The 13,518-nt window shown below is 37.3% G+C and overlaps 1 protein-coding gene across 1 annotated transcript; it reads right to left on the bottom strand.

The window, feature by feature from the left end:
- Positions 1-821: 821 nt before the first annotated feature.
- ptrh1 (peptidyl-tRNA hydrolase 1 homolog) lies at positions 822-13,134 on the bottom strand. Its single transcript, XM_028809196.2, has 5 exons — positions 12,937-13,134; positions 11,591-11,810; positions 9,121-9,220; positions 7,020-7,065; positions 822-2,095 (listed from the first exon to the last, which is right to left on the bottom strand). The coding sequence occupies exons 1-5, from the start codon at positions 13,117-13,119 to the stop codon at positions 1,883-1,885; spliced, it is 762 nt and encodes a 253-aa protein (XP_028665029.2). The 5' UTR covers positions 13,120-13,134; the 3' UTR covers positions 822-1,882.
- Positions 13,135-13,518: the final 384 nt, after the last annotated feature.

Raw genomic sequence — 13,518 nt, 5'->3', positions numbered from 1 at the left:
ACATACATAGACATACACACTTTGGACTGAACACACACCAAAATGACTAAAAAGAAATAAAAACTTCTGACTTGCAGTCCCAGTCCGGCATTATGCAGGTGTATTGCTGTGGTATAAAGGAGACCCCATAGTGATTCTTGACAAAGGTCTGCTAAATGAATCGTTGGCTAAAAGTCCTCAGTGTTACTTTGTGATTACATAATATAAACAAGAAGGCATTATCATAGCCAATAAAAATATATAGTTAAACTTAATTTTATACATGTTGTGCAAAAATGTATAACCAACTTAAACTTTAAGCCTATATTTCAATTTTCTAAGCAAAAAAATACTTTAAATATTTTATTAAGTATTAGTCAAAGCCTTTTAAAAACAAATAACACAACCTACAATTGTGTTTTGGTAGAAAATGTGATTCTAGAAAACAGTTGGAATTTGATTACATTTCTCTGAATTATAACTATGAAAAAAGAGTAGTGCTGCTGACACCATTACCTCCTGATCTGCTTAGACCCCATTTTAAGGACTGAATGCCTTTAGTCCAGTCTGTAGGGTCTCATCATGTTTAAACAAATCTAACTTGAGAATTAGGTTTCCAGACAATGACTTAAAATGGACAGAATATTTTGAATTCCTATTTTTACATCACATATTATGCCAGTGGTAACTCTGAATGTAGGTGTAAAAATGGATGAACAGTCGCGATGTCTGCTAATATTTGGGTTATGTGATACCATGAATGAGTGAGAGGACTCTTTTTAGCCATTTACTTATAAGGGCATATTCTGGATTCTTCTTACTCATAAATTATCATATTTCTCAAGCAATAAATAACTATTAGTTTGATTAAAAAAAGTCACCACTTTCTTTGTCAAAGCAGTATTGCTTAAATTATAAATAATCTCACCGTGTATGGTGTTTGTTGCTCGTCCACTCACAGAAACATCCTGTACTTCCTTCGGATAACTCAACAATTCAAATGCCTTCAGGGTTCTCTCTCACACATGGGTGTCAAACGCAGAATCTCAAGGGCTGTGATGGCTGCAGGTTCTTGTTCCAGCCACTTTTTCAATTAATAGCCAATTACTATTTTTAACGTAACACCCTTATTTTGCCTTAATTTTAATTGACTTGTTTTTTAAGTGCCAGAACCCTTAACTGTTTTTTATTTTACTTAACTAGCAGTCAAACAATAACAACATGCAATGCAAGCCAACATGCTAAGCTAACCTGCTCCGATTTGCACCTGTGTGTCCATCATGGTGAAATATTGATCTGGTTTGGTCCACAAAACATTTGATGGTGCCCTCAAAAAAGAAAATCATCCCTTTTAAATTTAAATGTCTGGTGTGGCAGAATGTGAACTCCAACAAGGCATAGAATTACATAACCACAAGAACGGTCTTCTAATTATGAAATTGGTTGGATTTTGAAGTCCCCATCTTAGCTGGTGATCTGTTTACTCAACTTTGCATCTTATTTTTGTTTGCCTACTAGTTAATAAAATTAATAAAATAGAAACAATTAAGAGGTCTGAATCTTAACAAGCAAGTCAATTAAAGTTAACCAAAAGACGTTTGTTCAGTTAGCAGCAGTAATTGGTTACTAATGGGGAAAGCTTCCTGGAATAAAAACCTGCACCCACTCTGTCCCTCCAGGATCTGAGTTTGACACCACTGCTCTAACAGAATGACTCAGTGCGTAAACACATCTCTTAATGAATAAAGGATGAAAGTGGCCACTGTAATGATTTCACTTGGCTTGTCTTGATTTTTGTAGCCAAACTCTTGTAGGAGTACATCTCTTAGTCTAATCAACCCCATCTTATCTTTCCATATAAAACACAAACACATCCACTGTGTTCATGCCGTCAAACTCAACTTCAGGCTTTGACAGAAACTGTTCCTTCTTGGGGAATCTTTGAGGTCTGCAGTCCACTGTCCTCAGTAACGTATTTAAGCAGCAGCTCAGTGCTCTGCTGTAGTACCTCTGCCAAAATCTTCTGTTCTTCTTTGGAAAAGGAACTTAGTACATGACTTTCCACAGATATTTTCCCAGTTGGCCGTCCAATGCCAATTCTCAGTCGTCGCATGACCTAAAATACAAAAGATGACAAAAAAAATTTAAAATGTCTCTTCATTGCCAAGCATTAATTGCTTTAAAATTACACCTTCTTTAACAGAAGGAAATGTTTAACATGTTTGACTGTAGGCAATAATTCTATACTGTAATACCGAAGTTAACAAAATTAAACTACTGTTATACTGATGTAGGTAAAGGGGCCAATGTGGGAGAAAGAGAATGACCCTTGATGGTTCTTTAGGTGACTGTGACGATGCGGGTTCTGCTCCACGCTCCCATCTAGCTTTCGGGAGTCCCTTGAACCCGACACCGTCGGTAATGTCACCGATGAGCTCGGCAATGAGGCACAACAAATGGAGCAAGGGGATGGTGTAAAAAAGTGCCAAGTGCTTTAATTAAAACAACAACAAAAACAAAATGTCCAAATAAATAAGTGCATTGTCTCCAAAATCTTTTAAATAAATAATCCATTAAAACAGAAGTGAAGTGGAGGTTAAAAAAAAAACGATAAATGAATCCTTTAAAACGAGGTTAAAACAATGGCATGACGCAGTCCTTTAGAAACACGAAGCCTGGTGTCTTCTTTTACCTGGCGGCTCCCCTGCTTCTCCCATCAGGCTTTGCAACAGAAGAGTCACCCTTCCTGCAGTTGACCTTCTTTCCATTCCTGATCTGGAGGTTTCCCTTTCCCTGGCTTCGGTTTAGCACTCTCCAGACCGAGACCTAGGATCCCCAACGGCCAGGATGCTCACACTAGGGAATCCATCTCCCAAGCCTCACGACTCCTGCTGTCTTCTGCGGCGAGCCATCCTTCTCGCTGGTCACTCCCGCTCCTCAACGAATGCCCAGCGGGACCGACCACAATCGACTGCCCTAGGTGTCGGCCAAACACCTCGCTAGGGCTCAACTGTCCAGCTGCCTGCGCTCTCTCACTCTCTAACACACACCAGCTTTCTCCTCACTGCTTTCTGCTTTCTCACTCCTGCAACCTCTGTTTCTTTAACTTTTTCTTCTCCGCTAGCCGCCTCGTGCTACTATATATTATGGGGATGTGGATCAGCTGTAGCAATCAACAGCTCCCGGGAACAATTACGGATGCGGACAAGTCCTCAACTGTGCACTTAAGCAAGAATCGCCTGCACCACGAATCACCCCAGGAACCAATCCGCCACACTTACAACGCCCCCACTCCAAGCCGCGAGTGCGGCGATTATTTATTTTAAAAACTGGCCCTTTTGACATGAGCTGTGAACCCGCTATACCACAGTGACCATTTAAAAATTATGAAAATCTTCTGTTGACTCCATACTGAAAACGTGCTGTACCTTTGAAAATATCTCCAGTAGCCAGAATCACTGATAAAGGATGAAAGTCAGTCATTTCTTAACTCGCTTTGGGGTTTGCGGGGGTCTGCTGGAGCCTATCCCAGCTAGTATAGGGCGCCAGTCCGTCACAGGGCACACACACACACACACACACACACACACACACACACACACACACACCAAGCACACATTAGACCAGGGGTGGCAAACTCCAGTCCTGGAGTGCTGCAGGTTTTCATTCTAACCATCTTCTTCATTAGTTTTTGCTGTTAATTAACTTCTTTTGCCTTAATTTTAATTAACATGATTCAGGCCCCTCAATTGTTTCTTTTTCTTCAATTAGCTGCCAAACAATAATGAGGCATAAAACAAGGTGCCACATGACCAGCTCACCCGTGCCCATCACACAATATCTGAAAATAAAGAAAGGTGAAGGTCTCAGTAAGGTTGATCTCTCAGGTCCCCAAAACATTTTGACAATGTTCTTAGAAAAAACAGAAAATCAACAGTTATGGAAATGTCTGCTGCGTCAGAATGAGAGCAACAACAAGCCACAGAATTAAATAACGAGTTTAATTAACAGCAAGAAGTGGCTTCTCATTAAGAAACTGGTTGGAGTGAAATTAGTTGGAGTTTGAAGCCCCAATTTAGCTGGTCAACTGTTTCACATTTGATTTCTGTTTGGCTGTCATTTAATGAAGAAAATAATTAATTCAGAGCACTGAATCCTTAAAAACAGCGCTATTAAAATGAAGGGAAAAAGAAGTTAATTAGCAGTGAAAACTGGTCACTGATTAGGAAAAGGGTTAGAATGACAACCTGCAGCCACTGTGGCACTCCAAGACTGGAGTTTGCCACCCCTGCACTAGGCAATATAGAAAATGCCAACTCGCCTAACCTGCAAGTCTTTGGATTGTGGGAGAAAACCAGAGCACCTAAAAGAAATCCATGTAGACATGGGGAGAACATGTAAACTCCATGCAGGGAGGACCCAGTCCACTATCCCTGGTCACTACCACTGCACCACTGTACCACCCATGGATGTAACTGCTCAGTGTAATTATTTCACCTGGCTTGTCTTCCATTTTTAACCATCATCCTATAAAAGTACATCTTAGTCTAATCAGCTCCATCCACCTGCCAGAGTTTCCTAGGAAAGCTGATAACATATACAGTAGATGACTAATTCACAGATATCAGAAGAAGGTGTAAGATGTTATGATCTTCAATATCTTGCAGCCAAAAGAAACCAGCCTTCAAAATTGGAAACAGCCTTAGAAAATGCACTTTAATGTCGATTCCTTCGAAGTGTTATATACAACATTAATTCTAAATACAGTATAATAATTTACAGTAAGAAACCTCTGAAAAAGTTTAGGGGTTGATATTGATTCAACTTTCTTATCCAAATAAAATATTAGGTTATACTGCAAGCACTTCACTATTACTCAGCTAATCCCGGTTAGGGTGGCTGCCAGCCTAGACAGACTAGGTGCAAACTCTTGAATAGTTGTTCAGAGTGCTACACACCACGCTATAGAAGTTACACAGAGAGAAACAACCAAGTATGCTCAATGCACAGTTAGGACAGGCTCTTGGGATTAAACCTCTTTAGTCTTGAAGAGACCTTACTTAGGTCTAAAAGACTGTCTGAGGCATTGGTGAAGCTGATTCAGCAGAAAGTTAAAAAATGAATCACATACTCATGAACAGCAGTGGAAATTAAAGGGGAACGCATGTGTTTGTGTGGGGGCTTCCTCTGGGTTGTTTGGTTTGCCCAACTCACCCCTAAAATGTGGCCCAATAGATTTCAAAGGAAATACTCCGATAAATTTGAGTATTGCGTGCAGCAGAGTAACTCCTGCACAACCATACTGTTTAATAATTCAAGTCAATTACTGTAATATCAACTGTAAGGGGGTTGATAGACTCAATTTTATTTTATTAAAATCAATTTAATTTTATTAAAATAGCTGCATGTACTGTAAACTGTAAAGGCATTGATCAGAACTATTTTGTTTTATTACATTATTCCAATATACTGTATAGTGCAAAGAGGTAATGGAAACTATTTGATTTTCTTTTTACATCCTGGGTATGTGCATTTTGAACAATTTCAGTTGAAAGGTTTAAACTGCAACAGACACATGCCATACTGGCTTTTGTATGCATGTAAATTATAAAAATAAATCTCTGCACATTTACAGGTAGAGTATCTCTAACCGAAATTCCAAAATCCAAAATGTTTTGAGTGTTGACATGACATCACCTATTTGCCAATGTTTTTTTTCTTTTTACTGCAGTGCATATGTGAACATCACATCTGCAGACTTCAAACGTATTTATTCATTTGGGTAGGGGGTGTACTGGTCACCCAAGAAGCATCAAGCCCCTCTGGGGAGTGAAATGTTAACACCTGCTTAAAAGTGCTGCATGGCAACTGAAAAAAATGGTAAAGTCCACCCCAGTGGTCTGATTTATAAAACTTGGATTTGAGTGTGAAAATAATGCATACACAAAAATAAGGAAAATGTGTATGCTAAAAAATCTGATTTATAAAACCTAGCATCCCCAAATTTCTACACAACTTTATAAATCACAACCTTCTTTTACATTTGTGTTTATGAACGATGCCTCAACACTCATCTTGGCAACACACATGACTTGTGTGTAAATGGAATATCACAGTTTATGGTTAACAAAAGCAGCTTCATTCTGATGAAGTGCCTTTATTGCAATATAAGTGCAGTAAATCACTCCGGCTACATTAGCAAAAGCAGACACTGCTGCAAATTTATGTTGGCAAAAACATGTCATATTTTATGAATGTACACCAATACCATACAAAAACATAATGTAGCGTCCTGACATTCAGTTAATGTCTTCCCCCACAGTGGGCAGTGAAGGTTAGCAGAGATACTCCTGACCTGTCGGCCAGTTCCCTGACAAGTGGCAACAGGTAGCCCATATAAACTGACAAAAAAACAAAAACAGTTCTTCAGTGTAAATACGCAGACAGCATTGGCCCTCTTAAAAGACAACTACAATACAGTCTGTACATCATATTCATCACTTTTAATCTGAATTATTATACACATGAGCTGTCATTTAGCTAGTTTGGCTGCATTTTCCTACTTGTTCACATCTGTCCCCACAACTTCTCATTTTGTATATGAAAATATTCCAAAATACAAAAACACACACACACATACAGTAGTACAGCATACAACAAGAATAAAAACTATTCAGACCCAGTGACGCAGAAAGACAATATTTTTATAGTAATGCCATACTTGAACAAGCGCTAGGATGTTCTCTTTACATTGGATATTTGTCTTCCTAAAACAAGTCTTTACCTTAAAGGTACACAATTCAACGTGCATGTTAAGCTTATTTACTTGGGGTTAGCAATCTGTGACCACCTCTCAGACAGACAGGCAATACAAGCTAAACAAATGAAATGCTTATAAGACTGCAAAGGCAAAAGTCAAATTACAATGTGAATTTTATTTAGTAATTTCCACATGAGAGGAGGAGAAAATGGGCAAAGGAAACCACATAGCCTAAAACTACTTAATATCTTATATTCAAAAGTATTGTCACTTAGCTTACATCTGTTCCAAGACAGCTCACACAGGACCGCACTCCATTATGACCTCTGAAGAAAAAAAAAATTAAAAAACAAATTTTTCCCAAAATTCAAAACAATATATTCAATAATTTGACACAGCACTCTGATTCCGCTACATTGACAGCTTGATTGCTTTTAAGATTGAAAGAAGAAGTTATGCGGGTTTAAAAAAAAAAAAAAAGATCTACTACAAGCGCAAAAATAACTTATAATTTAAACACATTTTCAAATAAAAAGAGAGCATAAACTTGTCTCTTAAATAACTTGAAATTGACCGAAGTAATTTGCACCCATCATTGTTTATTCCATATTTTACTGGACTTTGCTTCAGAGTTTTGATTTAATAAAATATTTCAAATAATAACACAAATGAAAATGGCTTGGACAAAAAAGATGGGACCCTTAACCGAATGTTGCACAGCCTTTAGAGTTTGCAATTACTGCACAAAAGTGATTCCTGGAGCTCTCCATGAGACTTGTACATCTGTCCACAGGTCATCTGGCCCATTTTTCCTGAGCTAACTACTCTAGCTGTGTCAGATTTGAAGGGGGTCCTCTTCAGACTGCTTTTTTCAGTTCTTTCCATAGATATTCGATGGATTCAAATCAGGGCTCATAGAAAGTCATGTCAGAATAGTCCAATGTTTCATTCTTAGCCATTTTTGGGTGCTTTCAGCTGTGTGTTCTGGCTTATTATCATGTTGAAGGATCTGTGACCTGCGACTAAGGCAAAGCTTTCTAACAATGGGCAGTACATTTCACTCCAGAATGTCTTAATAGTGTTGAGATTTCATTGTTCCCTACGCAGACTTAAGGCACCCTGTGCCAGATGCAGCAAAGTAGCCCAAAAACCTAACCAACCCTCCATCATACTTCACAGTAGGTATGGAGTTCTTTTCTTTAAAAGCTTCACTTTTTTTGTCTGTGGACAAAGAGCTCATGTGACTTGCCAAAAAGCTCCAGTTTTGTTTCATCTGTCCAAAGGACATTCAACCAGAAGCAGTGTGGCATTTTAACAAGTTTCACTCGCTTTTTTATGTTTTTCTTTTCAACAGTGAAGTCTTCTTACATTTTCTTCCATTGGGCCTGCTGTCACTCAAAAAGCGATGGGTGGTACAATCAAACACTGATGGTCCATGACCTTAGACTTCAGCTTATATCTCTTTGGAAAGTGTCACTGGCTTGTTGTCAACCAGTCTCACTAACTAACTCTCTGCCTATTCTGGGGTTGACTTTCCTCTTGTGGCCACGTCCATGACAGCTGGCTATAGTCCCATAGACCTTAAACGTCTTTATAATATTTGCAGCTGTTGTCACAGGAACATCAAGCTGCATTGAGTTGCTCTTCTAGCCTTTGCCTATAACATGCTTGCTATAATTTTCTTTCTGATCTCCTCAGACAACTGCTTTCTCTTGTCCATGTTCAGTGTGGGACACACGATGATACCAAACTGCTGAGTGACTACTTTTAACAATTAAATAGGCTGAATGACAGAATGCACAATATTAGACATTTGTGATAATAATTAACGAAAACAGCTAGTTTGAAGAAATCACTAATTATTTATGATCTTTTCTAGGAGTACCAACAAATATGCACAGGCCACTTTAGAAAATTTTTGTAGAATAAGCAATACTTGAACTTACTTGATGACATAGCTAAGGCATGCAGGTATACATGCGAAATTGTTTTTTTTTTTTTTTCATTTAATCACATTCAGCAGGCATAGGAGCTGTAAGAAAAATCAACAAATTTGTCCATGCCTTTTGCTTTAGTTTCCAGAATAACAGGGTGTTCAAACGAATAAAAAATGTACATGAGGGACAATTAGTTTAAACTATTTTTTTTTTTTTGAAAAACCAAATACTGTAAATGAGAAACTGATTGTATTCTTGAATAAGCATTAAAATGCTCATCAGCATTTGGGAAAGACATTCAAATATGAGCTCTGAATTGAATTAAGCAGATTTCAGAATGTTATGATCAAGCAAAAATTCAATGTATCTTGGGTATACATCTATAATTTAATAACACGACACATTCTTTTTATACAAACATTTTGTTTATCAAACGTTTCTTACCTGGCACTACCACCATTCTTCATTGTTAATTTTCCAAAGGGCTTATCAATTTCATCATGGACAAGATAAATATCTTCTGGGTTAATGTGAAATTTTTCAGCTAACAATGAAACAAAAAAAAAAAAAAAAACACAACCTCTGAAAAAGTTTCTGGTAAAAGAATAAAATCAAAGCTGATCAAGAAGGTTATAAGCAGCTTTGATTATTACTGTCATTACAGTTTGTCTAACCTGATTAGAAGATGACTGTCATTCTTTATAAATTATTTTAAAAATCCTTCTGTTGTCAAATGTTTAATTTTTAAAAGCACCAAAACAAGATTACACTTTATTTTGTATTTGTTTTATGGCTCTCCCTCTATTTGATGTATATCTATAACACAAGAATTAATGTGTAACTTTTCTCCTGTTTGTTATGGTGCTCTACTTAATTGTCTGATGTTACAGGAAGAGGAAAGTGCTGAACTGAAGTACCTGACAGTGTGGTATGTAGTGCTGGGAGGTATACCGGTTCATACCGAAAACCGTTTTCTATTTTTGTTATGATATGGATTTTTCTTATACCGCAATACCGGTTTAAATTGCCTAAACAACGTTCAGAACGTGGCGCAGCGGGAAAATGTTTAAGGGGGGACCTTTTTCACTGCTACATCGCTAAACACACATGCAACGGAGTACATGTGTTACTAGAGGCATTGAGCAGTGAAAATGGACAGAGAACATTCTGAACCTGAAGCTGTAGCAGACGATAAAGTTGAACATGATGACTCAGAAGAACTTTTGCCGAAAAAAAGGAGCCATGTCTGTTGTCTGGAGATTTTGGTTTTAAAAGGTCGGATGTGGACCAAACAACTATTTACTGCAAATGCTGTGGAGCTAAAGTTGTCACCGGAGGCAGCAACACGAGCAATTTGCTGTACCACCTTAGCTGCAAACATGCTTTGGAGTACCATGAATGTATGGAACTAAGATTGGCATCCTCCACATCCTCAAGTGAAACTGAAAAAGCGAGAGGACACTCGAGTAAGACGTTACTTGTAGACGCATTTGCTAGAGGTACTGATGACAAAAAAAGCAAGCGGTGGATCGAGATAACCAACGCCATTACAATCCATATAGCTAACATGTCATTGGACAGAGATTGATAACATTAACAGAAAGTGTAGTTGGTTAACAAAAAAAACATTTACTATTTTTTCCTTTTCTAAGACATGTTCACTGCAATACAACTTTTGACAAGCATCTCTGAATATTTTACGAAGTCTAAATGTGTCTTTGGTTGGTTAAAAATATGTTGTCAAAATTATAGTTTTAAGTTGTTTGCAAAATTTGTTCAATAAAAAGGTTCTATATTTTGACTCCAACTGTCATGCAATGTGATTCCTTCTCTTCATTGGTGCCACCCCCTTGAAAACTATCACTTTATGGGGCCATGCAAACCTGTAGTAATACTTTTGTGCACATCAAAATTTTTTTTGTACAATGTACAATTCTCATGACAGTGGAATAGGTTATTCTTAGCCAGTCTACTGCAGTAATTGCAGTGGAAAATGTGGTTAACATCCACTCATGCATGGGGAAAACAATACCGTTGAATACCGTGAAACTGGTATAATTTTGAAAAATACCGTGATATAGAATTTTGGTCATACCGCCCAGCCCTAGTGGTAAGAGTGTGAGATTTGAGGCATTCTGTTAAGGTGCGCATAATAAAAAGTATAAAGGAGAGTATGGTTACCTTAGGACCCTCCCATAACAAAACAGGGGCAATGCACCCATTGCAGCTACAGTATCCCAGTTAAGAGTTTGGTGATTATAACGCATGTCTCAGTCACAGCTGATGTTTAAAAACCTTAAACAAACACTACTGATGTTATCTAGCCATACACCTTTGACTTACACATTACATTTGATGTTTGGTGGCATTTAATGCAGTCAGCAGTTTGGTTAGATTTGTACCATGTGATAAGGCAGTAAGGAGCACCCATCCAATAATTGTGAAAAGCCATTGGAGCTGTCTTTGCAGAAAATAAAAGCCATGAGCAGAGCAAAGGTAATGTACATGATAAAGGACTTCTTTTCTTCTCTCTGGTCAGTAGCTCAGCCTCTGTTCACATCAACTGCATGTGTAATTTTCCAATCTCCATCTCCCTCTTTCCTTCCTGAACTAATTTGTTACTGCCACAACTTATATGGCAGCATTTACTGACATGTACTGGAAATGCAAGACACTTGTGACAAAGTAGTGAGCATTCAAATATAATATATGGAGTATGATCTAAGTTACAAAAATATTTGACTACAATTCAGAGTCTACCAAACTGTATCATGTTTACTGTAAATGTTTAATTGGGCTTCATTTTAAATAAAGCTAAAGGTATTAAAATACATCAAAAATAAAAACCAGTAAAAAAGCAAGCAAGGACCAGCACATGGTGCACATCTCCTAACAGCAATGAAGATTTACTCACCTGCCCTAGCCACACTGACACCATTTATGTTCATAAGAAGTTTAGGCTTCAACAACACTAGCTGAATGCCTGCCACTTCACTGAAGGTCACACGTCCACAAACCTTCTTGTCAGTTTGCCACTGATCTGCAGTACCCAGTCTGGCAGCAAGCTCATCTAATGCTGCCATTCCTACACTGTGCCGTGTTCCACTCATACCATAATTTCCAAGTCCAACCACCTACACAAAAACAGAAGGAAACAAATAATCAATTTTTTCTCTTAATTGTGAAGTTAATGATAAAGCAATTGGCAAACATTTTACGCATTTTACTGTCACTTCTACATATGACCACTGGAGTTTAGTTTTCAAAACACAATGCTGTTGGTACAGTTCCCAGATCTGACTCTGTCTCATTTAGTAAGACTTCATACATATTTTCATTTTTTTTACTCTCAAATCACCTACAGTATATTCATAAAGTATTCAGACCCCACCATATTCTAAACAATGTATTGTTATTGATTGACTTTAAATGGACAAATTTGACATTTTTGCCTATCAATCTGCACTCAATAATCTATAACAAAAAAGTGAAAAACACGTTTTAGAAAGATTTGCATAATTATTGAAAATAAAAAAAATCAAGTATTCTGACCATTTATTGGTTATTGAGTGTAGATTGATGGACAAAAATAGCAAATGTATTCATTTAAAGTTAAATCTACAACATAATAAATTGCAAAAAAAGTGAAGGGGTCTGAATACTTCTGAATCTATTATACTATTGAATAACTTGAAACAGATTTTGAAAATAAATGTTCTTACGCTGATAAAACCTAACAGAATCTATTTTATAAGTTGGTACTGTAAAAATGGATATTATTATTATGCTTTATACTTGTTACTTTTTCTTTACTTTTGTGAGTAAAACATACAAAAAATGTTCTCTTTCTTTCTCTCTCTCTATTTTTTCAGGAACATTATCAAATTGGAAAATACCTCTGTTGTCCTTGTAAAGGAGACAGGGCACCTAGATGATGTGCACCAACCAGCTTCAAGAACCCTGTAAGGAATGTCATTACACAGGGAAAAAATATGTGAATCTTGAAGACTTGTATGATTATCCAGCTGGTTGGAATTACCTCAATGACTGGAAAATTTTCCTACATCAACATATTTTGCCTCAAATGTCCAACATATCGGTTGCCAAACATGTTGCTATTTAAAACGTTATTTACCGATTGCCTAGATTCAAATGAGCAAGGTACATTCCCAAACGCTGCCCTTATCTAACTTACATCCTTCCTTAACAACATTAACTCAAATCAAGCGAAAACAAGACGTAGCAGCGATATTCTCTTACCATTTTCTTGAGTAGTTTCGAATTTAACGTCACGTCACTGCTCATGTTTTGAGATAATACATGTAGAAAAAACCTGTTAACTGCGCTGGAAAACAATCTCCGCATGGTCCTTATAAAACTTTGAATTAAAAGACAACAGCGACTTGACAGCAGCCGACCTTGCCTCATCAGTAGTTGCGTCATCAGCAGGCGACAATACAACACGTGTATGCGTCGCGATGACCATGACGTAATCTTGCACAGCACGTGGTGAAGAGCGCTGTAGAAAAATGAATGAATGAAATGCATTCCAGAATTTCTGAGAAAATATCCCGATCTATATCAATTATTTAAACTGTGCTCATTTATAGACAGTCGTTCTATATGTAACTAGCCACAACACCAAAAAAAAAAAAAACTGGCATCATCTGTTTTTCAATTTTTTTTTTGAAGTAAAAGACTTGTATTCTGTTTCCGGATATTCTTTTGTAATTAAAATACAGCAGACGGATACTATCAGTACTGTTTAATTATTATTATTATTTTAAGTGAATTTGTTGAATGCATCATTAATTAGTTCAACGTGATTCAATGTTAGTATCT

This window comes from Erpetoichthys calabaricus, chromosome 9 (genome assembly GCF_900747795.2).
Source record: "Erpetoichthys calabaricus chromosome 9, fErpCal1.3, whole genome shotgun sequence".
Classification (NCBI taxonomy): domain Eukaryota; kingdom Metazoa; phylum Chordata; class Cladistia; order Polypteriformes; family Polypteridae; genus Erpetoichthys; species Erpetoichthys calabaricus.
This window is presented reverse-complemented; position numbering and strand designations above follow the sequence as displayed.

What these genes read in the sequence shown, in the direction of transcription:
- ptrh1 (XM_028809196.2), bottom strand. Translation starts at nt 13,119, where the DNA reads ATGACGCAACTACTGATGAGGCAAGGTCGGCTGCTGTCAAGTCGCTGT. An exon ending in AAGAATGGTGGTAGTGCCAG is followed by an intron (nt 7,066 to 9,120) that starts GTAAGAAACGTT and finishes TTTTTTCTTCAG; the next exon opens with AGGTCATAATGGAGTGCGGT. An exon ending in TGAGCTGTCTTGGAACAGAT is followed by an intron (nt 2,096 to 7,019) that starts GTAAGCTAAGTG and finishes TTTGTATTTTAG; the next exon opens with GTCATGCGACGACTGAGAAT.